Genomic DNA, 20,637 nt, shown 5'->3' with positions numbered 1-20,637 from the left:
GAATTCGCCTATTTTGCCAATTCGCCCGCTATTGCATATACCCCTATTGCTGGTTGCAGGGGGTGTCAGGTAGGGCAGCATAGGACCATAGGTGGGGAAACAGCACAAGAGAAGTCCTGGGGATGGAGGGAGAGGCGATTATGAGAGAGGAAAAGAGGTGAAGTACAATATATTGGGGGTTTCATGATTCCCAATAAGTTTACTCTGCAATATATAGTGCTTTTAATCCTCTGTCAGGCGCAGCTGGCCTGACAGGCGCCACAAGGCTGAGCTCGCTCCCCTCTCCGCACCAAAGGAGGCGAAGGGGCCTGTCCCTCCTAGTACCTTCCTATCTGTAGGTGCTGTTTGAAACCCCCCTTAACCCTATATCTGCAGATATACGCAACTAAGATCTCCGTATTATCTGACTATTATTATGTAGAAATATTATTCACTCGGTGTGCATTAGGGAACACAGTTTTTTTCCTACACAGAATTACCCCTCCCCTTTTAGCACCTGAGTGACATTACAATCTGATTGAGCAGCTTTCCACTTTGTGTATTGAAACCCCCCTAGTCAGTTTTCCCGCCGCCTGCGTGGAGTGCAGTAGTGACCCTCCTGGCCTCTCAGGCACACTGCACCCAAACTCCTCCCACTTTTGAAGGTTTGTTTTTCCTTTTATTTTCATCTATTAATTGTTTATTTTGCTCATTTTATGAATGAAAATTACAAAGGCTGTGGATATTTTGCGGAAATATGTAGGTTTGTCTGGGGTGGCCTCTCAGGCGCACTGCACCCAAATTTATACTCATGTTCGTGTTTTCTCTTTTTTTGCTTCAGATTTTTTGCTGAAATGGCCCGTAAAACCTACGATTTCTCACTTTGTACGTCCTAATGAAGGTCACTGATCACTTTAAGAGCATTAGAATTGAGTTAATTAGGTGCTAATGACGATTTTCTAACAGGCGCCTGAACCCGGGAGTCCCAGAGGAGCGCCTGAAGGAGGGTTAAGCATTTGCAGCAGTTGAAACAAGGTAAGATTTATTCAGATTGCCACACACACACAATATAGCAGGGTATCAGGATTACCCAGATGCAGGGTACTGAGCTACAGGGCTTCAGGATTACCCACATGCAGCATACACTCAAATGAGTTTAGAGCGTGGTTCCCAACCTCTGTCTTCAAGTACCCCAACAGTTCCAGGTCTCCTCACAGGATTGCAAGTGAAATAATTTGCTCCACCTGTGGGTCTTTTATAATGTGTCAGTGAGTAATGAATACACCTGTTCAACTGATAGAAGACCTGGAAAACATGAACTGTTGGGGGTACTTGAGGACGGAGCTTCGGAGGTTGTGAGCCACTCGATTAGAAGAATGCCTGCTAGTCACAGCACAGAGTACAGGTGCACAGGAGATCAGATACACACAATGACCAGGCCAGGATTGCTGGGAGAGCAGGAATACACTGATGCCAGACAGGTGCAGGTCATCAGGATGTTCCAGGTGCTTTCATCAGCTGCAGGACACAGACTGCAGCACAACCTGACCAGGAAAACACCCAGCAGAGCAGACACTAGTAAACCAGTGGTGGAGGGGCCAGTACAGACTGTGACAGGGGACGCATTAGGCTGAGCAGCTTCTGGGGGGAATGGGGGAGCCTAAGAAGGGGCTTCAGCGGACCATAGATTATACGACGAGCCACATGATGTGCCCAAATGGGTCAACGGATCTACCTCCAAACCCTGCACCACAGCCCTGGGCACGATCTACCTCCAACCCTGCACCACAGCCCTGGGCACGATCTACCTCCAACCCTGCACCACAGCCCTGGGCACGATCTACCTCCAACCCTGCACCACAGCCCTGGGCACGATCTACCTCCAACCCTGCACCACAGCCCTGGGCACGATCTACCTCCAACCCTGCACCACAGCCCTGGGCACGATCTCCCTCCAACCCTGCACCACAGCCCTGGGCACGATCTCCCTCCAACCCTGCACCACAGCCCTGGGCATAATCTCCCTCCAACCCTGCACCACAGCCCTGGGCATGATCTCCCTCCAACCCTGCACCACAGCCCTGGGCATGATCTCCCTCCAACCCTGCACCACAGCCCTGGGCATGATCTCCCTCCAACCCTGCACCACAGCCCTGGGCACGATCTCCCTCCAACCCTGCACCACAGCCCTGGGCATGATCTCCCTCCAACCCTGCACCACAGCCCTGGGCATGATCTCCCTCCAACCCTGCACCACAGCCCTGGGCACGATCTCCCTCCAACCCTGCACCACAGCCCTGGGCATGATCTCCCTCCAACCCTGCACCACAGCCCTGGGCATGATCTGTGTGTGTCAGCACGGGGCAGTAACATTGGGTGTCGCATTGTTTCCTGTCCTTTGGTTTATTTATAAAAATAGCTGGAAATGTGAATAGAGAAGAGGAAGTGATCAGTGTCTGCATACAGAGCTGAGGCTGATGTGCGGCACACGGAGGAGTCATCATGTCCGTCCTGGCATCCATCATCATCATCATCATCCTCATCTGTAAGTGCAGAAACTTTCTCTTACTCTCTCTAAGGGACCAGATAGATAGATATTCCCGTATTCAAAATCCTATATTTTTTTGTTCCCCTACTGAGATAATGAAACTTGTATCTATATAATCTCTCTATATATACATATAATATATGTATGTCATTATCTCAGTAGGGGACCCAAAAATGGTGGGATTTTAACTTTGGATAAGGGATATGCAACCTGCGTGTGTGTGGAGATATATATATATATATATATATATATATATATATATATATATATATATATCAGGGGCTCAGTGATGCAGTTACAGATTGTTAGATGTCAGTGTGGATTTGCAGTGTATGTGATTCAACATGTAATGAAAGCGCAGTGTACAGGAATACAGGGGGAGATTTATCAAAGCCTGGAGAGAGAATGGTAAAGAGATGTACTATGCTATGCCGTGAAGGGTGGTCTTCAGTTTGCCGGCGCCGGAATCCCGACAACTGACATACCGACACCTTTTCTGCCTCTTGGGGTCCACAACCCCCCTGGAGGGAGAATAGATAGCGCGTCACTGTACCCGTAGCGTGGCGAGTGCAGCGAGCCCACTATGGGCTAATTTGCGCTCGCCAAGCTGTCGGTATGCCGGCGGTCGGGATTCCGGTGTCGGTATGCTGGCCACCGGGATCCCGGCCGCCGGCATAACATACTACACCCCCGTGGAGAGAAGGGACTTGCAGTCAGGGGAGGTTAATGATTAAAATAATACAAAGAAGATACTTAGAACACTAAACGTGTCAGAACTATCATATTTATATTAAGCATTTAATTTTAATACTTTAAATTGGTTTGGGAGGCAGCAATAGCAGTACTCCCCCCGTTGGTAATTGGAATGGGATTAAGCGGGGGGGGGGGCGGGGCCAAGAACTTGGTCTGTAAAAGCCCATGAAAAAAATGGCGAAAGCGGCACTTCTACAAGTGCCTCGTTGACAGCGACACCACGCCCATGTCAGCGAGGCAGCTGTGATTGGACAGCGGATCCAGTGCTGGATCCACTGTTCAGTTATCCATAAGCGGTGGGCGAAAGCGGCGGCAGGAGCCGGCGGTGACTGGCGTTGGAGCTGTCCCGGCTACAGCAGCGGTGGCCCTGAAGGTGATGGGAAGCCCAGAGTTGGGGTGCGTGGGACGCAGGCCAGCCTCGCTCCCTCTCTCTCTCCACCCCTCTCTCTCTCCACCCCTCTCTCTCTCTCTCTCCCCCCCCCCTCTCTCTCTCCTCCCCCCCCCTCTCTCTCTCTCCCTCCTCACCTCCCCCCCCTCTCTCTCTCTCTCCCTCCTCACCTCCCCCCCCTCTCTCTCTCTCTCTCTCTCCTCACCCCCCCCCCTCTCTCTCCCTCCTCACCTCCCCCCCCCTCTCTCTCCCTCCTCACCTCCCCCCCCTCTCTCTCTCTCTCTCCTCACCCCCCCCCCCCCCTCTCTCTCCTCACCTCTCCCCTCTCTTTCTCTCCTCACCTCTCCCCTCTCTCTCTCTCCTCACCTCTCCCCCCCCTCTCTCTCTCTCTCCTCACCTCTCCCCCCCTCTCTCTCTCTCTCCTCACCTCTCCCCCCCTCTCTCTCTCTCTCCTCACCTCTCCCCCCCTCTCTCTCTCTCTCCTCACCTCCCCCCCCTCTCTCTCTCTCCTCACCTCTCCCCCCCCTCTCTCTCTCTCTCCTCAGCTCTCACCCCCCCTCTCTCTCCTCACCTCTCCCCCCTCTCTCTCCTCACCCCCCTCTCTCTTCCCCCCCCTCTCTCTTCCCCCCCTCTCTCTCTTCCCCCCCCCTCTCTCTCCCTCTCTCCCCCCCCCCCCCCGTGCCTGCACTGTCCCGGACACCCAGGTGAGAGAGGGGGGGCCACTGGGCTGGGTATTGCATATATATAAAAATCAGTGCCCCCTCCCCCCCCCCCCCCCCAGCCTATGACCTCACTGGTGGAGAGAGATAAAGTAGCAGCCAATCGGCTCCTAACTGCCATGTTACAGGCTATGTTTGAAAAATGACAGTTAGGAGCTGAATGGTTATTACGGTAACTCTCTCCACTTTATCACTCCCCAAGCTTTGATACATCTCCCCCAATGTTTCCCACATGTTCATAATTAACAGGATACATTTTCAAACACGTTATAAATAATCAGCATTGGTGCCCCCCTTCCTCCGAATTTTGCAATCCTAGCCAGGATACAAGTCTAGCTCGGGACTTCCTGCCTTACTAAGATCCCAAAATGAGGCAAAACGTCATCATCTCGCTGTCGGATTCTCGCAGGCTTTGGATTCTATATGCTGTAAGTCCCCGGTGATCGGCGCCATCTTCACTACGGCATTGGAGAGTGTACTGGACGGACGTGTTCGTCTCCAGTACTGTCTGGCGTGGCTTTGGCGGGTGTTCTGGGGGGTCATTCTCGCATGCTGTGGTTCATTGCAACGGTGCGAACGGGTCAGAACTGCGCATGCGCGGCGGCCGGGCATACGCAGTTGCATGCGAAGAAAGCGGTTACAGTGGCGACTGCAAGAAGATTGACAGGAGGAAGGCGTTACGGGGCGCCAACTCACCATTTTCCAGGCGTGGAGATAGGAACGCAGGTGTGTCCAGGCGTTTGGAGGGCGGTTCTCTGACGTCAATTCTGGGACCTTCATCGCTGGATCCGTCGCACATGGTAAGTAACTGCAGGGCTTGTCTTTTTTACACACAACTTTTTTAGCATAGCAGCGCTGCACAAGCGATCGCAGCCTTGCTTGTGCATCTCCATCACTACACTCACAATGATGATACCCCATCTAAATCTTTCTAAATGGAGACAAGCATTAGCATTAGTGACCTACTCGACGGAGTTTTTCTATCTCCCTTCCAAACTCTCCAATTAAAGTTCTCCCTACCCGCCTCTGAACTCTTCCACTATCTGCAAGTTGCACACTGGTGGAGATCGATTCCTATTACCCCGCCGTCAACAAACACTACCCCACATTTGCTTTTCTCTCGCCTATCCTTAATTAAATCTGAAGGTGATATCGCATTCTGGTATAAACATTTGATTACTCCTACTTCCCCTTCCAAATCTAACGCACAATTAAAATGGGAACTGGATTTGGGCAGATCATTGTCACCGACTGAATGGCGAATTATTTTTTAAGCTTCCTATTCCATGTCCCAATGCTTGAATCACACTGAAATGCACATAAAACTAATTCACAGATTATATTTGACCCCCGACCGACTGCACAGGTTTTGGCCCTCCTGTAGTAATAAGTGTTGGAGGCTATGCCTATGCGGATCTGTAGGTCACATTTACCACATATTTTGGTCCTGGCCAGTAATTACCAAATACTGTTCTGAAGTGTTTGACTTGATCAATAAAGTTCTAACCACTCGTCTCACCCCAGACCCATCCCTAGCATTACTACATATTGCCCCCCCCCCCCCCCCCCTCTAGCAGGTATGTTTTAGGTCACATCTTAATTGCAGCTTGCGCCAACCTGGCTCAGTAGTGGAAGCAACCTGCGCCCCCTTCTCTGCTAAAAGTTATTTATAAAACGAATCGCCACTTCCTTATGGAAACTGAGTATATCCCCTCCTCCAACACTGCCCCTTCTCCCATGATGCGATGGTCCCTGTGGCAGCAGTTTGTTACCACTGGTGATTGATCCCAACACTTCCATAACGCCAACAGTAGTAGTGTCACACATAATGCCCACAATAGTAGTGCCCCATATGTATATTTATTTATTTTATGATTTTAAAGCACCACCCCTTCCCTGATATATCTATACTATGATTTTGTGCTTGAAGGCCCTCCCACCCCTTTCTCTCTCTCTCTCTCTCTCTCTATATATATATATATATATATATATATATATATATATATATATATAGCGATTTTGTGCCCGTATTCCCCTTCCCTTATATTTTCTAATAATTTTGACTCCCCACTTATATTTTTATATTTTTTGTTATGTTCATTATTACCCAAGCCCTTTATATATTTTATATCCATCACCCATCCCTCCTAATTTTTGCCCATCAACACCTTAACCCGCCCCTAATATATTTTATGCCCATCACCCCCCACCAGTTATTTATATAGTTTTAGCATATCAGCCCCCCACCATCCCCTAATATAATGTATGCCCATCTACCCCTTGTCTATCCCACACTGCCACACACTTCTTTTTAATGTATCTTTAGTTGTCTGTAGCATGGGGCAGTTCTTCAGTGTCAGCTGAGGAGGATAGTGTGGATATGAGTGCAGCACTTTGTGTTACCCCAGCGGAGGGTGACACCTGAGTGTGGTCCACACCCCCTAGTGACGCCACTGCCTGATCACCCCTTACTTGTCTGCACTTTGTACTAAACATTACAGCTCCTTTAGCCTTAGTGTTGTGCTTATTTCCAATATATTTTTTATACACTTTCCAATTTCACAAATATTTCACACATTACACTTTACTTCAGAAATAATAAAAAAAACAGGTTCTAGACAACCTTTAGTTTGCACCCCCATAGCACCTATCACAAAATGCCCCCCATATGCTCCTCACTTTACACCATATACCACCAGCAGGGGCATCAGATGGAGTGGGTACAATGTACCCAGGGACGGACTCTTCTAGAGGCCAGCACACCCATAATATGGTACAACTGCACCCTATTACCTGCATAAGACACGGCTTCATCAAATGGCGCCTGACCGGGAGTTGCCACAATCCCCAGCATTGGAGCATGACTGAGATCTCGATGGGGCTGATATTCAGATTCCCCACTTGCCCCAAATACCCCCACATGCCCTCAGGCCCCACAAATACTCTGACTTCAGCACATGCCCCGATATCACTACAACAATCACATATAGCGCTTCTACCTCCACATATGCCATTTCCCCTTCACCACACGCCTCATACACCTCTCAACATTCCCTATTAGGGCCAAATGCCAGAGAGGATGGGGCCCACATGTCCAACAGCTGAGACCACGTTCCACGTGTCTAGATCAAAAACGTTCTTATATTTAAAGGGCAGTACAGCAGAGGGCCCCAATTAGGCACCCCACATTATTATTATTATTATTATTATTATATATTATGAATGTGTAGTGCTGATGGAAGTTTTGCCTTTGTGTATGACAATCATAGTAACACATTAATGTTTCTTCTTTCAGTATCGGTTGTGAAGAATCCATGTAAGTACATTATATCACAGTGACCCGGCAATGAGCTGATGTTGTGTATTAGCAGAAAGTCATGTAGACAATACATCACGTGGTAATGCTGATTTGCGGCTTTTGTTCTTTATATGTCCACATTTATAAAACTCTCTCCTTGTTAATGTGATGTCCGCACTGGGTACAGGAGTCAGGGAGCCCTTCAGGAGGTGGCTGCTGTTGTCACAATCGGGCGTAACTAGAACTTTGTTGGGCCCATAGGAAGATTTTGAAAGTCCCCACCTTCATTGGCACAGAGAGGTTAAAAAAAAAATGCACACGTTGGCCCCAATATGGTGTGGCATCAGTCATTAGATCACTATGGGCGGACAGAGTGCAGTCATGTGACCTATGATGCTGCTGTCAGTAGGGTCATGCTAGGGCAGTGTCTGGGCCACCTGGAAATGCTCAGCACTGCCTGGTCAACAACTGAACACGGTGGGTGGTCTAAAGCAATAGCCGTGATCCCCTCTCTATGGGCCTTCCCTAGTACAGCCATCGTGGCGAGGCACATGTAAGTCAGCCCTGCATGTCTCTTGTTCCCAGTGGTCTAATCATGCGTTACTGGCTGCAGGTAGCATAGCCTGGGCCCCACTTGCACTGACGGTAGCTACGCCACTGGTTACAAAGCTGATAGTAACTAGAAACGGATCACAGTAGTTGGGGGAAGAAAGGCCACCCAACAGCAAAACCAGAGATGCAGCTGAGAAGTCAGAGACAGACTAAGAAGTCAGATGTGCCAGGGAGCCAGCGGCAGGGGTATTTATCATATGCAGCCAAAATCAGCGCAGAAGAACTGAAGCAGACAGCAGTCGTAGGATTGCTGGTGTAAGGCACAATGCAAAATGCAGCTTGCTCAGTGGGCTGTGAGGCTTACATAGTCTTGTGAGAGGGTATCAGTATGAGATCCCGGCGGTTAGGAGGCCGACACCAGGATCCCGGCGGCAAGTGCGGTGTGTGCGCTCGACACGCATCGAGCACCATGGCGATGTTTGGTCACCACAGGGATCTATTCCTCCTCAGGTGGTGGCGTGTACCACAACTAAGTGGGGAAAACAGCCAGTGGTCAGGACTCCGACCACCGGTACTGCAGATGGTGTCGGGATTTCGACGTTGGTATATTGGCCACCATGATCCCGTCCAGGGGTCAATTGACTGCCTCCCCCAGAGAGCATGGGGCTGGCTACATACAGGAAGTGGCCATGCTTTATGCACATTTGTAAAAAACTAAGAAGTGAGGTAAACGGCTGCTACTGTGCTTGGCCCGAGATCACCTCACTCCCCAAACCTAACACACCTGTGTTTAAGTCTGGAGGAGTCATGACTTAATTTCTTTTGTATATGTATAACTCCATCTTCTTGTGCATATACTGTACACAGAGGGACACCAAGCCGAACTGTGGACCCAGGAGAGTTTGCAGGAACCTATGATTTGCAAACTTTGTTCTAGTGAATAGGATTGGCACCTAGCAACAGCTGGTGGATTAGGTGCAAGCCACCCAAATTCCACTGAGAAGGTAAAGTGAAAGAAGCCGCACGTGCACGGCAGGTTACTCGCATGCTGATCACGCGCACACACCACAGCTAAAAGGCTATGCCCCGCCCTCTGTGTTCAGATTTTACAGAAGCTTACAGATGACAATCCGAAGTAGAACAAGAGAGATCCCCATAATTCCTTAGAGCATACAAAGAAAGGAGTCGAAACCATTAGATGCAGAAGGAACACTGGGGCAGATGTATTAACCTGGAGAAGAGATAAAGAAGTGATAACGCACCAACCAATCATTCCGGATATGAAAAATGACAGTTAGGAGCTGATTGGCTGGTGCGTTTATCACCTTGCACTTATCACTGGTTTATCACTTCCTTATGCCTTCTCCAGGTTAAGGCATCTGCTCAATCTAGTCAAAATGTTGCCTTTTGGCTCATCAAAGATACTTGGCAGATTGCCTAGAATAGTAACTATTTTTATAAATATGATGTACTGTTATGGTTACAATCTTGTATATCATAAGATGTGTATCTCAATAGCTCTAGTGTGATGTGTCAGAGACATTATCATTAGAAGCATCTATGCGCTATATTTGTAGAGCTAAAGTGTTGACAATTATTATGTTAGAGGTATTCACTATCATGGAAGAAAGGTTTGATCGGGTGCTTTCAGTTACTTGTCGTTCATGGTATACGATGTATATGAGAAATGATTTACCTCTCACATAAAGTGTCAGGTATGGTCACATTAGGGAATGTGTTTCCCACAATTTCTTATTTTGAAGAGTATATACTCCAAATACACCAGAATTCCTCTCACTTATAGTGTGTCAGGTCTGTGTATAATTAACCTCACACTTATGTCAGGTATATTCCTATTATAATCAAAGTCATCTTATGACATACAGGATTGTAACCATCACAGTACATCATATTTATAAATTAGTTACTATTCTAGGCAATCTGCCAAGTATCTTTGATGAGCCAAAAGGCAACAATTTTGACTAGATTGAGCAGATGCCTTAACCTGGAGAAGGCATAAGGAAGTGATAAACCAGTGATAAGTGCAAGGTGATAAACGCACCAGCCAATCAGATCCTAACTGTCATTTGCATATTGGAGCTGATTAGCTGGTGCATTTATCACTGATTTATCACTTCCTAATGCCTTCTCCAGGTTAATACATCTGCCCCACTGTTTGAAATTAAACATTAAGTATCAATTATTCATTTGAATACAGTAAACAAAGCATACACAGAAGACGCCAAGTTGTTTTAAACATTTATTGTTCTCCCTTTTTCTGTACTATTCAGTGTTGTATTTTATACAAGTTTTTTTAATATTTTGCATAAAGTTTATCCTCAAGTATTGTAATAATTAATAGATACTAATTATTTTATACAAAAAATTAAAAGTTAAGTTTTAAACTTTCAGTGCACCAGAAACAGATCATTTTTTTCTTCTTTCTGTCTTTCCTGGGGTGCTGTGAGAGTAAGATGAGCAGGAAACTATGCAGACATTGGTCTGTGATCAGGTCAAATTCTACAGTACTAGTGGGTTCCGAAAGTAGATGGTTTTTGTGTGTCCTCTGAGACACCATATGGATTGGAAACCCACTGGGGTGTAGGTCATCCAGGGTTCGGATCTGTGTATCAATGAAAGCTCGGCACCCCTGTCTGCAAAGGCAAGAGACAGCAACTAGTGTGGCCAATCACGGGATCTGGAGTGGCGGGATCCCGGGATTTAGTCTAAAAATGGGCCGGGGTCCAATCCCGGGGATTGCGGGATCAGCATTGAGCGTCCTCACGACGCTCAGACGCTGCCCGGCTCCCTCCTCCCGGCGCAGTGCAACCTCTGACTGTGAGGTCACGCTGCGCAGTGACCTGCTACTGGTAAGGCGGCCGTCACCTGCCATCTCCTCCCAGATTACCGTGCAGTCTCCGTGGCTGAAGAAAGATCCCATCCCACCAGCCCAAGCAGTTTGGTGAGTTGATTTATGTGCAGGGTGGGTGGGGAGGGGAGGTGCAGTGTAGGGTAGGCGGACACACACACACAGGAAGAAAGCCAATTCTGGGTATCACGGGATTGACCATTTTTCAATCCCGATACCCGGGATTGAAAAAATGGCCCAGGATTGGCCTCCCTAACTCAACGAAGCTAGCTTTTTCGAATGACAGAAAATGTTGCCATCAGAAGGAATAGTAGCTAATGTAAAAAATGATTACTATCCCTAGTAGAAGAGTAACGTGGGCACGAAGGCCCAGACAGGAAAATACCTTTAAGTTGCCTAAGGTAAAGTTTGTTCTCTGCAAGGCCTGGAATTAACAGAGCTAGGGCAGTCGCCTCTGCGATAAGACGCACTGGTTTAAGTAACTTCCTCTGACTCCCAGGTCCCGATTCAGACCTGATCGCTGCTGTGCGTTTTCGGCGATTATCGAACTCCTGCGTATGCACAGCAATGCGCATGTGTGGCGGACAGCAGCAATGGATCTGGGTAAAAATTTCATTTGCATGAGCGTTCGCAAGGTGATAAACAGGAAGAGGCAATTTGTGGGTGTCAACTGGCCGATTACTGGGTGTGTCTGTAAAAAAACGCAGGCATTCCCAAACGTTTTCTAGGAGGGTGTGTGATGTCAGCTCCGGCCCAGATCAGCCTGATTTCTTCACGCTGGAGGAGTAAGTATTGAGCTACACACACACTGCACACACTGCACAGAATTGGAAAAACATTCGATGGTGAGTGTGATGCGACTGGATTTGCAGCTGTCCACTGAGTGAGGGGAACTTTCGCACAGCGTACACATGCATTCGCACACTTGCACGGGGCAAATTTTCACTCCCCCTGAGCGCCAACTATCTGATTGCAGGACAGTGTAATTTGCAGCACAGCAATCAGGTCTGACTTAGGCCCACAGTCCACAGAGGTGTAAGTGTCGTCTTTTTATGAGTGAGAAGAGCGCTGTGGTTTATAATTCCTGTCGGAGGCAGGAAAGGTGTGCTGGCCGTGGACAGTCGAAAATGGTGTTTTCTCTCCACTCTCTGAGAATACAGGGCTGTATATGCTGGAGGGGAGGGTGGCTCTGCAGCCTGACTGACCTCTCCCTTTTCAGACGTGTCCCTGTTGTCTTCCAACTGTACAGGGTAAACAGCTTTCTTCTTTTAAACAGTATTTCCTCATCTGATGAGAAATTTATGTCCGTATCATACAGCCCATGTTTGGAGCGAAGATGGGGCAGAGCTAAAGTGTCTGTAGGAGACACTGACACAGTGACCTCCATCTCAGCGCTGAGGTAAAATCTGAACACAGAGGGAGGGGCTTAGCCTTTTAGCTGTGGCACGCACACGTCCTGCTGTGCATATGCACTCGTGTCATCGCCATTTCCCTGGCTGTGTGAGAAGGTAAGTGGAAGCTTCTCTCACTTTATCTTGTCAGTGTCATGACTGCTGATTTTGTGAACCCGGCGTATATGCGAAGTCCGTGCTGGTAACCAGTGCTGTAACTAGCCATTTTAGCGCTGTGTGCAAGAAACGACAGTGGCGCCCCCTCCCCATGTAAGACAGGGGCAGTGCGCGCCGCAGGCGCGCAAAAAATTTATAGGAGCGTGGCTTCACGGGGAAGGGGCGTGGCCACAAAATAACAGCAATTCATACTACGGTGCACAGTAGTCTGCACAGTAGCGCCACTACACCAGGTAGAGCCCCTTTTATACATTACAGCAGACAGCGTCCCCCTTTTTACACATTGCGGCAGCCAGGACCCCCCGTTTTTACACATTGCGGCAGCCAGGACCCCATTTTACACATTGAGGCAGCCAGGACTCCTTTTAATACATTGCGGCAGCCATGACCCCTTTTTACACATTGCGGCAGCCAGGACCCCTCTTTACACATTGCGGCAGCCAGGACCCCTTTTTACACATTGCGGCAGCCAGTCCCCCTTTTTACACATTACGGCAGCCAGTCCCCCTTTTTACACATTGCGGCAGCCAGGACCCCATTTTACACATTGCGGCAGCCAGGACCCTTTTTTACACATTGCGGCAGCCAGGACCCCATTTTACACATTGCGGCAGCCAGGACCCCATTTTACACATTGCGGCAGCCAGGACCCTTTTTTACACATTGCGGCAGCCAGGACCCCTTTTTACACATTACGGCAGCCAGTCCCCCTTTTTACACATTGCGGCAGCCAGGACCCCATTTTACACATTGCGACAGCCAGGACCCTTTTTTACACATTGCGGCAGCCAGGACCCCATTTTACACATTGCGGCAGCCAGGACCCCATTTTACACATTGCGGCAGCCAGGACTCCTTTTTACACATTGCGGCAGCTAGGACCCCTCTTTACACATTGCGGCAGCCAGGACCCCTTTTTACACATTGTGGCAGCCAGGACTCCTCTTTACACATTGCGGCAGCCAGGACTCCTCTTTACACATTGCGGCAGCCAGGACTCCTCTTTACACATTGCGGCAGCCAGGACCCCATTTTACACATTGCGGCAGCCAGGACCCCATTTTACACATTGTGGCAGCCAGGACTCCTCTTTACACATTGCGGCAGCCAGGACTCCTCTTTACACATTGCGGCAGCCAGGACTCCTCTTTACACATTGCGGCAGCCAGGACTCCTCTTTACACATTGCGGCAGCCAGGACTCCTCTTTACACATTGCGGCAGCCAGGACCCCATTTTACACATTGTGGCAGCCAGGACTCCTCTTTACACATTGCGGCAGCCAGGACCCCCCGTTTTTACACATTGCGGCAGCCAGGACCCCATTTTACACATTGCGGCAGCCAGGCCCCCTTTTTACACATTGCGGCAGCCAGGACCCCATTTTACACATTGCGGCAGCCATGCCCCCTTTTTATACATTGGGGCAGCCAGGTCCCCATTTTACACATTGCGGCAGACGGTGTCCCCCTGAGAAAGAGAGAGAAAGAAAGAAAGAGAGAGAGACATACTTACCTTCTCCCCGCTGACAGGCTCCTCGTGCTTGGATCTCCCTTGGTGCAGGCAGTGAGATGAGAAGGAGGGAGGGGGGAGCAGAGAGCTGCAGCAGCGCTATTTGATTGGTAGTAAGCGCCGCTGCAGCTTCCCCCTCTCCTTCTGTATTGGCTGCCTGGCGCTGCTATGGATGCTGGGATGCGGTTCCTCCATCCCAGCATCCACAGCAGCGCCGGGCAGCCAATACAGAAGGAGAGGGGGATGCTGCAGCGGCGCTTACTACCAATCAAATAGCGCTGCTGCAGCTCTCTGCTCCCCCTCCCTCCTCCTCCTTGAACCCGGCGCTGCTCTCCTCTCCCTCCAGCCGCGCACGGCGCAGTCACAGAGGCGGCATGTAATGAGTCAATTTGACTCATTACATGCCGCTGGCCGTTGCGCCCCCAGGGCAACTGCGCTGTGTGCCAAGCCCCCTTGGCACACACGTAGTTACGGCCCTGCTGGTAACTGGAGGACTATGTGTATATGTGGCTGGTTTGTGGGAAACAGTGAGATGAAGTAGTAAGGAGCAATCCCTGACCGGGGGTCGAACCCGGGCCTCGGCAGAGGGAGCCGTATCCTGACCACTGGATCACCAGGGACTTGGTGTTGATAGCAGGATGGGGAATGTATTGGTGAGTACGAACTGGATATACTGTCCCAGGAGAAGGTGTTTTGTGTACTCAAGGTTATTATGAAATAGGTTCTCTGGAGTTGCACAGAACTGGGAGGAGAGCTGAAGACGTTGATCCGGACTGGTTACCGGTGAGACTGAGAACTGCACTGTGAACTGGACTGGTACCGGATATAACTGGAAACGCAAATGTATGTAGAACAATGACTGTGGCTGTGACTTTAAGACAAGACTGAAGAATACTACGGCTGTGTAAGACGAGACTGAAGAATACTGGATGTTACTGGTAACACAACTGTAATCCAGACTGGGTAGCAAAAGAGCAGAGTTTTACAGGCACTAAGGTAATAGTGTTACCTCTTAGGGAGCTCAGCTACTAAGCTCACTGTTCTTTGGCCGTGCCCTGACTGAGCAGCGGTCACGGCCGCCGCGCCTCTCTCCTTCCCTGTTCCCCGCACGGCGCCTAGCAACGCCAGTACGCCGTGCGCACGATAGCCGCAGGGTCCCTGGCAACGCAGGGCCGCTGGGTGCATAGCAACGGGGACGCCACAGGTGGACCGCGTTCCCCGTTGCTAAGAATAGTTAATTAGGTTGCTCGTGCAGCAGGGCAGCTGCACGGCAACTAGTAATTAGGGTCTGGGGGCTGGTCCTGCTGGCCCTCCTGTTATTGGCCAGCAGGGCCTTTTTATGTGAGCCAGCACACTGCAGCCCCGCCGGTGATAGCTTCTTGTATGCTGTTCCTGCCTTGCAGAACTCTGTTCCTGTCAGCCGTGTTTGGTGGATCTTGCTCCCTGCCCTCTGGTACTTTGGAGGTCCGAAGCCGGTCCTGGGAATCCTTCTAGTCCTTGCGAACCTGTTTCTGTCATCTGGGGTTCTCGCCCGGTTTTGTGAGTAGCGGCTTCTGCCGCGTGTTGCGGCCTATGCCGCTTAGTGTTTACTTCACTGTGAATTGGTGCATTTGCGGAGGTTTCCGCTTTCACTGTCCTCCCCGGAACTCGGCGGTGCCGTGTGGGGGAGTGGACAGTGGTTTCTTTGTAGTTCTTTTCCTTTGGCGGTGCGCCGCACATACGTTTAGTTTTTAGGTAGTTTATAGCCCCTAGCGTGGTTGTTTCAGTTTGAGGTCCCCTTGTTATTACCCTGTCTCAGTTCACGCCTTGTCTCTCTTTAAGACCTGAGGGGGCATCGGAGTTGGGCAGACCTAATCCGCCCTTCAAACGCAGCTGCCATGGGGCCAAGAAACCATAGTCGTTCAGGCGTGAATTGATAACACGGTTAAGACAACGGAGGTAGGGTGCTAGGGGCTATTTCCTTCCCATTTCCCAATCCCAGCATTCCGTCTAGGTGCTCAGGACTCGCTACATAAGACTTCCTGCCCTGAGCATCAGGATCGTAATATTATCACAGGCCAACAAAAAAAAAAAAGGGGGGGGTTTAATTTTTTCAGTTGTATTGGTGGGCCTAGAAATTCGGCCTCATGAATCCGGCAGGTTTAGGGCCAAACCCCAGTCAGCTTTTAGTTAACCAAATACAGGAACTAACTCAGATGGTTCAGGACCTTACTCTTCGAGTGAGATCGCAGGAAGATCTTTTGCGAGCCTCCCCGAGTATGGTTCCAGAACCAAAGATGCATTTACCTGACCGTTTTTCGGGTAACCGAAAGGATTTTTTTAATTTTAAGGAAGCTTGTAAGCTTTATTTTCGTTTAAGGCCCCGTTCCTCTGGTACTGAGTCTCAGCGGGTCGGGATTGTGATGTCTCTACTTCAGGGTGATCCACAGACCTGGGCGTTTGGGCTAAGAGCGGATGATGCTGCTTTGTTATCAGTAGACACCTTTTTTAAATCCTTAGGCCTCTTATATGACGACCCAGATAGAGTAGCATCAGCTGAGAGTCACCTGCGTGCCCTTAAGCAAGGCAAAAATCCAGCAGAGGTGTATTGTACCGAATTTCGCCGTTGGTCAAACGACTGTGGCTGGAATGACCCGGCCCTGCGCAGTCAGTTTCGCCTCGGTTTGTCGGAAGTTATTAAAGACAGTCTCCTTCAGTACCCCGCTCCTCAGACTCTAGACAAACTTATGGAGCTCGCTATTAAAATTGATCGTCGTCTCCGAGAGCGGAGGGCTGAAAGAGGAACAACTTTTAGGCCTAATCCTTGTGTATATACTTTTCCTGAGGACGTCGAGGAGCCCATGCAAATGGGTCTCTCCCGGCTGTCCCCAGAGGAAAGAACCAGAAGGTTAAGTTCTGGTCTTTGTTTGTATTGTGGTGGTAAGGGACATATCGCACGTAACTGCCTGAACAAGCCGGGAAACGCTCTGACCAAGTGAATTGTGAGGGGGTTCACTTGGGTCTGCAGTTAATCACCTCTAATAATTCTCTATTAGTTCCGGTAAAGATTTCCTTTGGCAGCCTCAGTTCGTTGGTGTCGGCCTTCGTCGACAGTGGAGCTGCAGGAAATTTTATGGATTTAGCTTGGGCTAAGGCTTTAGGCGTTCCACAGATACCCTTAGATAGACGTATCACCATGCACGGCTTGGATGGGGGTCCGCTTTCCAATGGGGTTTTCTCTGACGTCCTAGTGGATGCTGGGTACTTCGTAAGGACCATGGGGAATAGACGGGCTCCGCAGGAGACTGGGCACTCTTAAAAGAAAGATTAGGTACTACATCTGGTGTGCACTGGCTCCTCCCTCTATAACCCTCCTCCAGACCTCAGTTAGTATCTGTGCCCGGCCTGAGCTGGTTGCACACTAGGGGCTCTCCTGAGCTTCCTAGAAAAGAAAGTATTTGTTAGGTTTTTTATTTTCAGTGAGATCTGCTGGCAACAGACTCACTGCTACATGGGACTGAGAGGAGAGAAGCAAACCTACCTGCTTGCAGCTAGCTTGTGCTTCTAAGGCTACTGGACACCATCAGCACCAGAGGGATCGAACACAGGGCCCGACCTCGATCGTCCATTCCCGGAGCCGCGCCGCCGTCCCCCTCGCAGAGCCAGAAGACTGAAGAGAAAGCTGAAAACCGGCGGCTGAAGACTCCTGTCTTCATGAAGGTAGCGCACAGCACTGCAGCTGTGCGCCATTGCTCCCTTAGCACACCACACACTCCGGTCACTGATGGGTGCAGGGCGCTGGGGGAAGGGGGCGCCCTGGGCAGCCATTTGATTACCTTATTGGCAAAAAGGCACATAATACAGTCTAATAAACTATATATGTGCAATAACCCCCGCCATTAACTATTTAAAAATGCGGGAGAAGCCCGCCGTGGAGGGGGCGGGGCTATCTTCCTCAGCACACCAGCGCCATTTTCTCTTCACAGCTCCGCTGGAAGGACGCTCCCCAGATTCTCCCCTGCAGTTTCCAGACTTCAAGGGTAAAAAAGAGAGGGGGGGGGGGCACATAAATTTAGGCGAAAACTCTGTGTAATAAGCAGCTATAGGGGAAAAATCGCTCAGTATAGTGTACATCCCTGTATTATAAAGCGCTGTGGTGTGTGCTGGCATACTCTCTCTGTCTCCCCAAAGGACTTTGTGGGGTCCTGTCCTCTATCAGAGCATTCCCTGTGTGTGTGCAGTGTGTCGGTACGGCTGTGTCGACATGTTTGTTGAAGAGGCTTACGTGGAGGCGGAGCAGGAGCCGATAAGTGTGATGTCGCCCCCTGCGGGGCCGACACCAGAGTGGGTGGATATGTGGAAGGTATTAACCGACAGTGTCAACTCCTTACATAAAAGGGTGGATGACGTAACAGCTGTGGGACAGCCGGCTTCTCAGCCCGCGCCTGCCCAGGCGTCTCAGAGGCCATCAGGGGCTCAAAAAAATGCCCGCTACCTCAGATGGCAGACACAGATGTTGACACGGAGTCTGACTCCAGTGTAGACGAGGATGAGACAAATATACAGTCCACAAGGGCCATCCGATACATTATTACGGCAATGAAAAATGTGTTGCACATTTCTGATATTAACCCGGTTACCACTAAAAAGGGTTTTATGTTTGGGGAGAAAAAGCAGCCAGTGACTTTTCCCCCATCTGATGAGTTAAATGAATTGCGTGAAGAAGCGTGGTGTTCCCCAGGTAAGAAATTGGTAATCTCTAAGAGGTTAGTGATAGCGTACCGTTTCCCGCCAACGGACAGGTTACGTTGGGAAACATCCCCTAGGGTGGACAAAGCGCTCACACACTTATCAAAGAAGGTGGCACTACCGTCTCCGGATACGGCCGCCTTAAAGGAGCCTGCAGATAGAAAGCAGGAGGCTATCCTGAAGTCTGTATATACACACTCCGGTACTATACTGAGACCAGCTATTGCTTCAGCATGGATGTGCAGTGCTGCTGCAGCTTGGTCCGATACCCTGTCAGATAACATTGATTCCCTCGACAGAGACACCATTTTGCTAACCATAGAGCATATAAAAGACGTCGTCTTATATAAGAGGGATGCACAGAGGGATCAGGGCCGGTGCTAGGGTGTTCGGCGCCCTCCTGCAAACTATAAATTTTCCGCCCTCCTACAAAGACAGATGTGGCCACTCTCATCCTACTCACAAGCAGCAACATCACGCTTGTGTCTAGCCATGGTAAGCTGCGTCCCATTCACGGTAGCATACTCACCATTTGATCCTATGGATCGCGGGTGCATGCAAACCCACGGCACACTTATTGTGGCAAATGAGTTGCATTTGCCACAATTAGAGCAGTGGCCTGTGCGTGACAATGAGAGGTAGAGGGTGAAAACAGAGGGTGACGCTGAGTCATTGGGTGACAGTTAAGAGAGGTGACAGGCAAAGGGTGAGAATCAGTTGGCGACAGGCAGAGTGTAACAGGAGAGAGAGGTGACAGGGAGAGGATGAGAGCTAGTGGGTGACAGGAAGAGTGTGAGAGTTAGTGGGTGACAGGTAGATGGTTAGAGTTAGTGAGTGACAGGGAGATGGTGTAAGGAGAAAGAGATTATGGGGAGAGGACGAGTGTCAGTGAGTGACAGGGAGAGATTACGTGGGTGACAGGAGAAAGGCGAACGGGGAGAGGCAGTGGCTGACAAGTAGTGGGAAACTGCATCAATAATATATTTAAAAAAAAAACATTAATATACCCCCCTCCCCAGCATACATTTATACTACCTCCAGCACACATTAATATACCCCCTCCCCAGCATACATTAATATACCCCCCTCCCCAGCATACATTTATACTACCTCCAGCACACATTAATATACCCCCCTCCCCAGCATACATTTATACTACCTCCAGCACACATTAATATACCCCCTCCCCAGCATACATTAATATACCCCCCTCCCCAGCATACATTTATACTACCTCCAGCACACATTAATATACCCCCTCCCCAGCATACATTAATATACCCCCCTCCCCAGCATACATTTATACTACCTCCAGCACACATTAATATACCCCCTCCACAGCATACATTAATATACCCCCCTCTCCAGCATACATTTATACTACCTCCAGCACACATTAATATACCCCCTCCACAGCATACATTAATATACCCCCCTCTCCAGCACACGTTTATACTACCTCCAGCACACATTAATACCCCCCCAGCACACATTAATAATATACCCCCCCCCCCCCAGCACACATTTATATACCCCCCAGGGTCCAGCACACATTTATACTATCCCCAGCACACATTAATATACCCCCTCACACTTATATACCCCACAGCACACATTTATACTATTACCCCAACCAACCAACCAACCAACCAACCAACCAACCGTATGGTAATGGTATGAACTGGCTGCTTTACCTGTTGGGCTGTTTGTGTTCTTATCTGAGG

The 20,637-nt window shown here is 49.5% G+C and overlaps 1 protein-coding gene across 3 annotated transcripts in view; it reads left to right on the top strand.

Moving 5' to 3' along the window:
- Positions 1–577: 577 nt before the first annotated feature.
- LOC134980276 (Fc receptor-like protein 4) overlaps positions 578–20,637 on the top strand; it is an 82,540-nt gene continuing 62,480 nt past the window's right edge. Inside the window, exons 1-4 of one of the 3 annotated variants that reach the window (XM_063947020.1) lie at positions 578–644; positions 946–1,014; positions 2,399–2,524; positions 7,683–7,703. In XM_063947020.1, coding sequence (XP_063803090.1) covers positions 2,482–2,524; positions 7,683–7,703 — 64 coding nt within the window. In that variant the 5' untranslated portion in view covers positions 578–644; positions 946–1,014; positions 2,399–2,481. Of the gene's footprint in view, positions 645–945; positions 1,015–1,511; positions 2,525–7,682; positions 7,704–20,637 lie in introns of those variants that run through there. The other 2 variants (XM_063947022.1, XM_063947021.1) reach the window with 2 other exon arrangements.

The sequence above is a fragment of the Pseudophryne corroboree genome, chromosome 12, assembly GCF_028390025.1.
Source record: "Pseudophryne corroboree isolate aPseCor3 chromosome 12, aPseCor3.hap2, whole genome shotgun sequence".
NCBI classification, from domain to species: domain Eukaryota; kingdom Metazoa; phylum Chordata; class Amphibia; order Anura; family Myobatrachidae; genus Pseudophryne; species Pseudophryne corroboree.
Note: the sequence above shows the minus strand (reverse complement) of the source record. Positions and strands in the feature narration are given on the sequence as shown.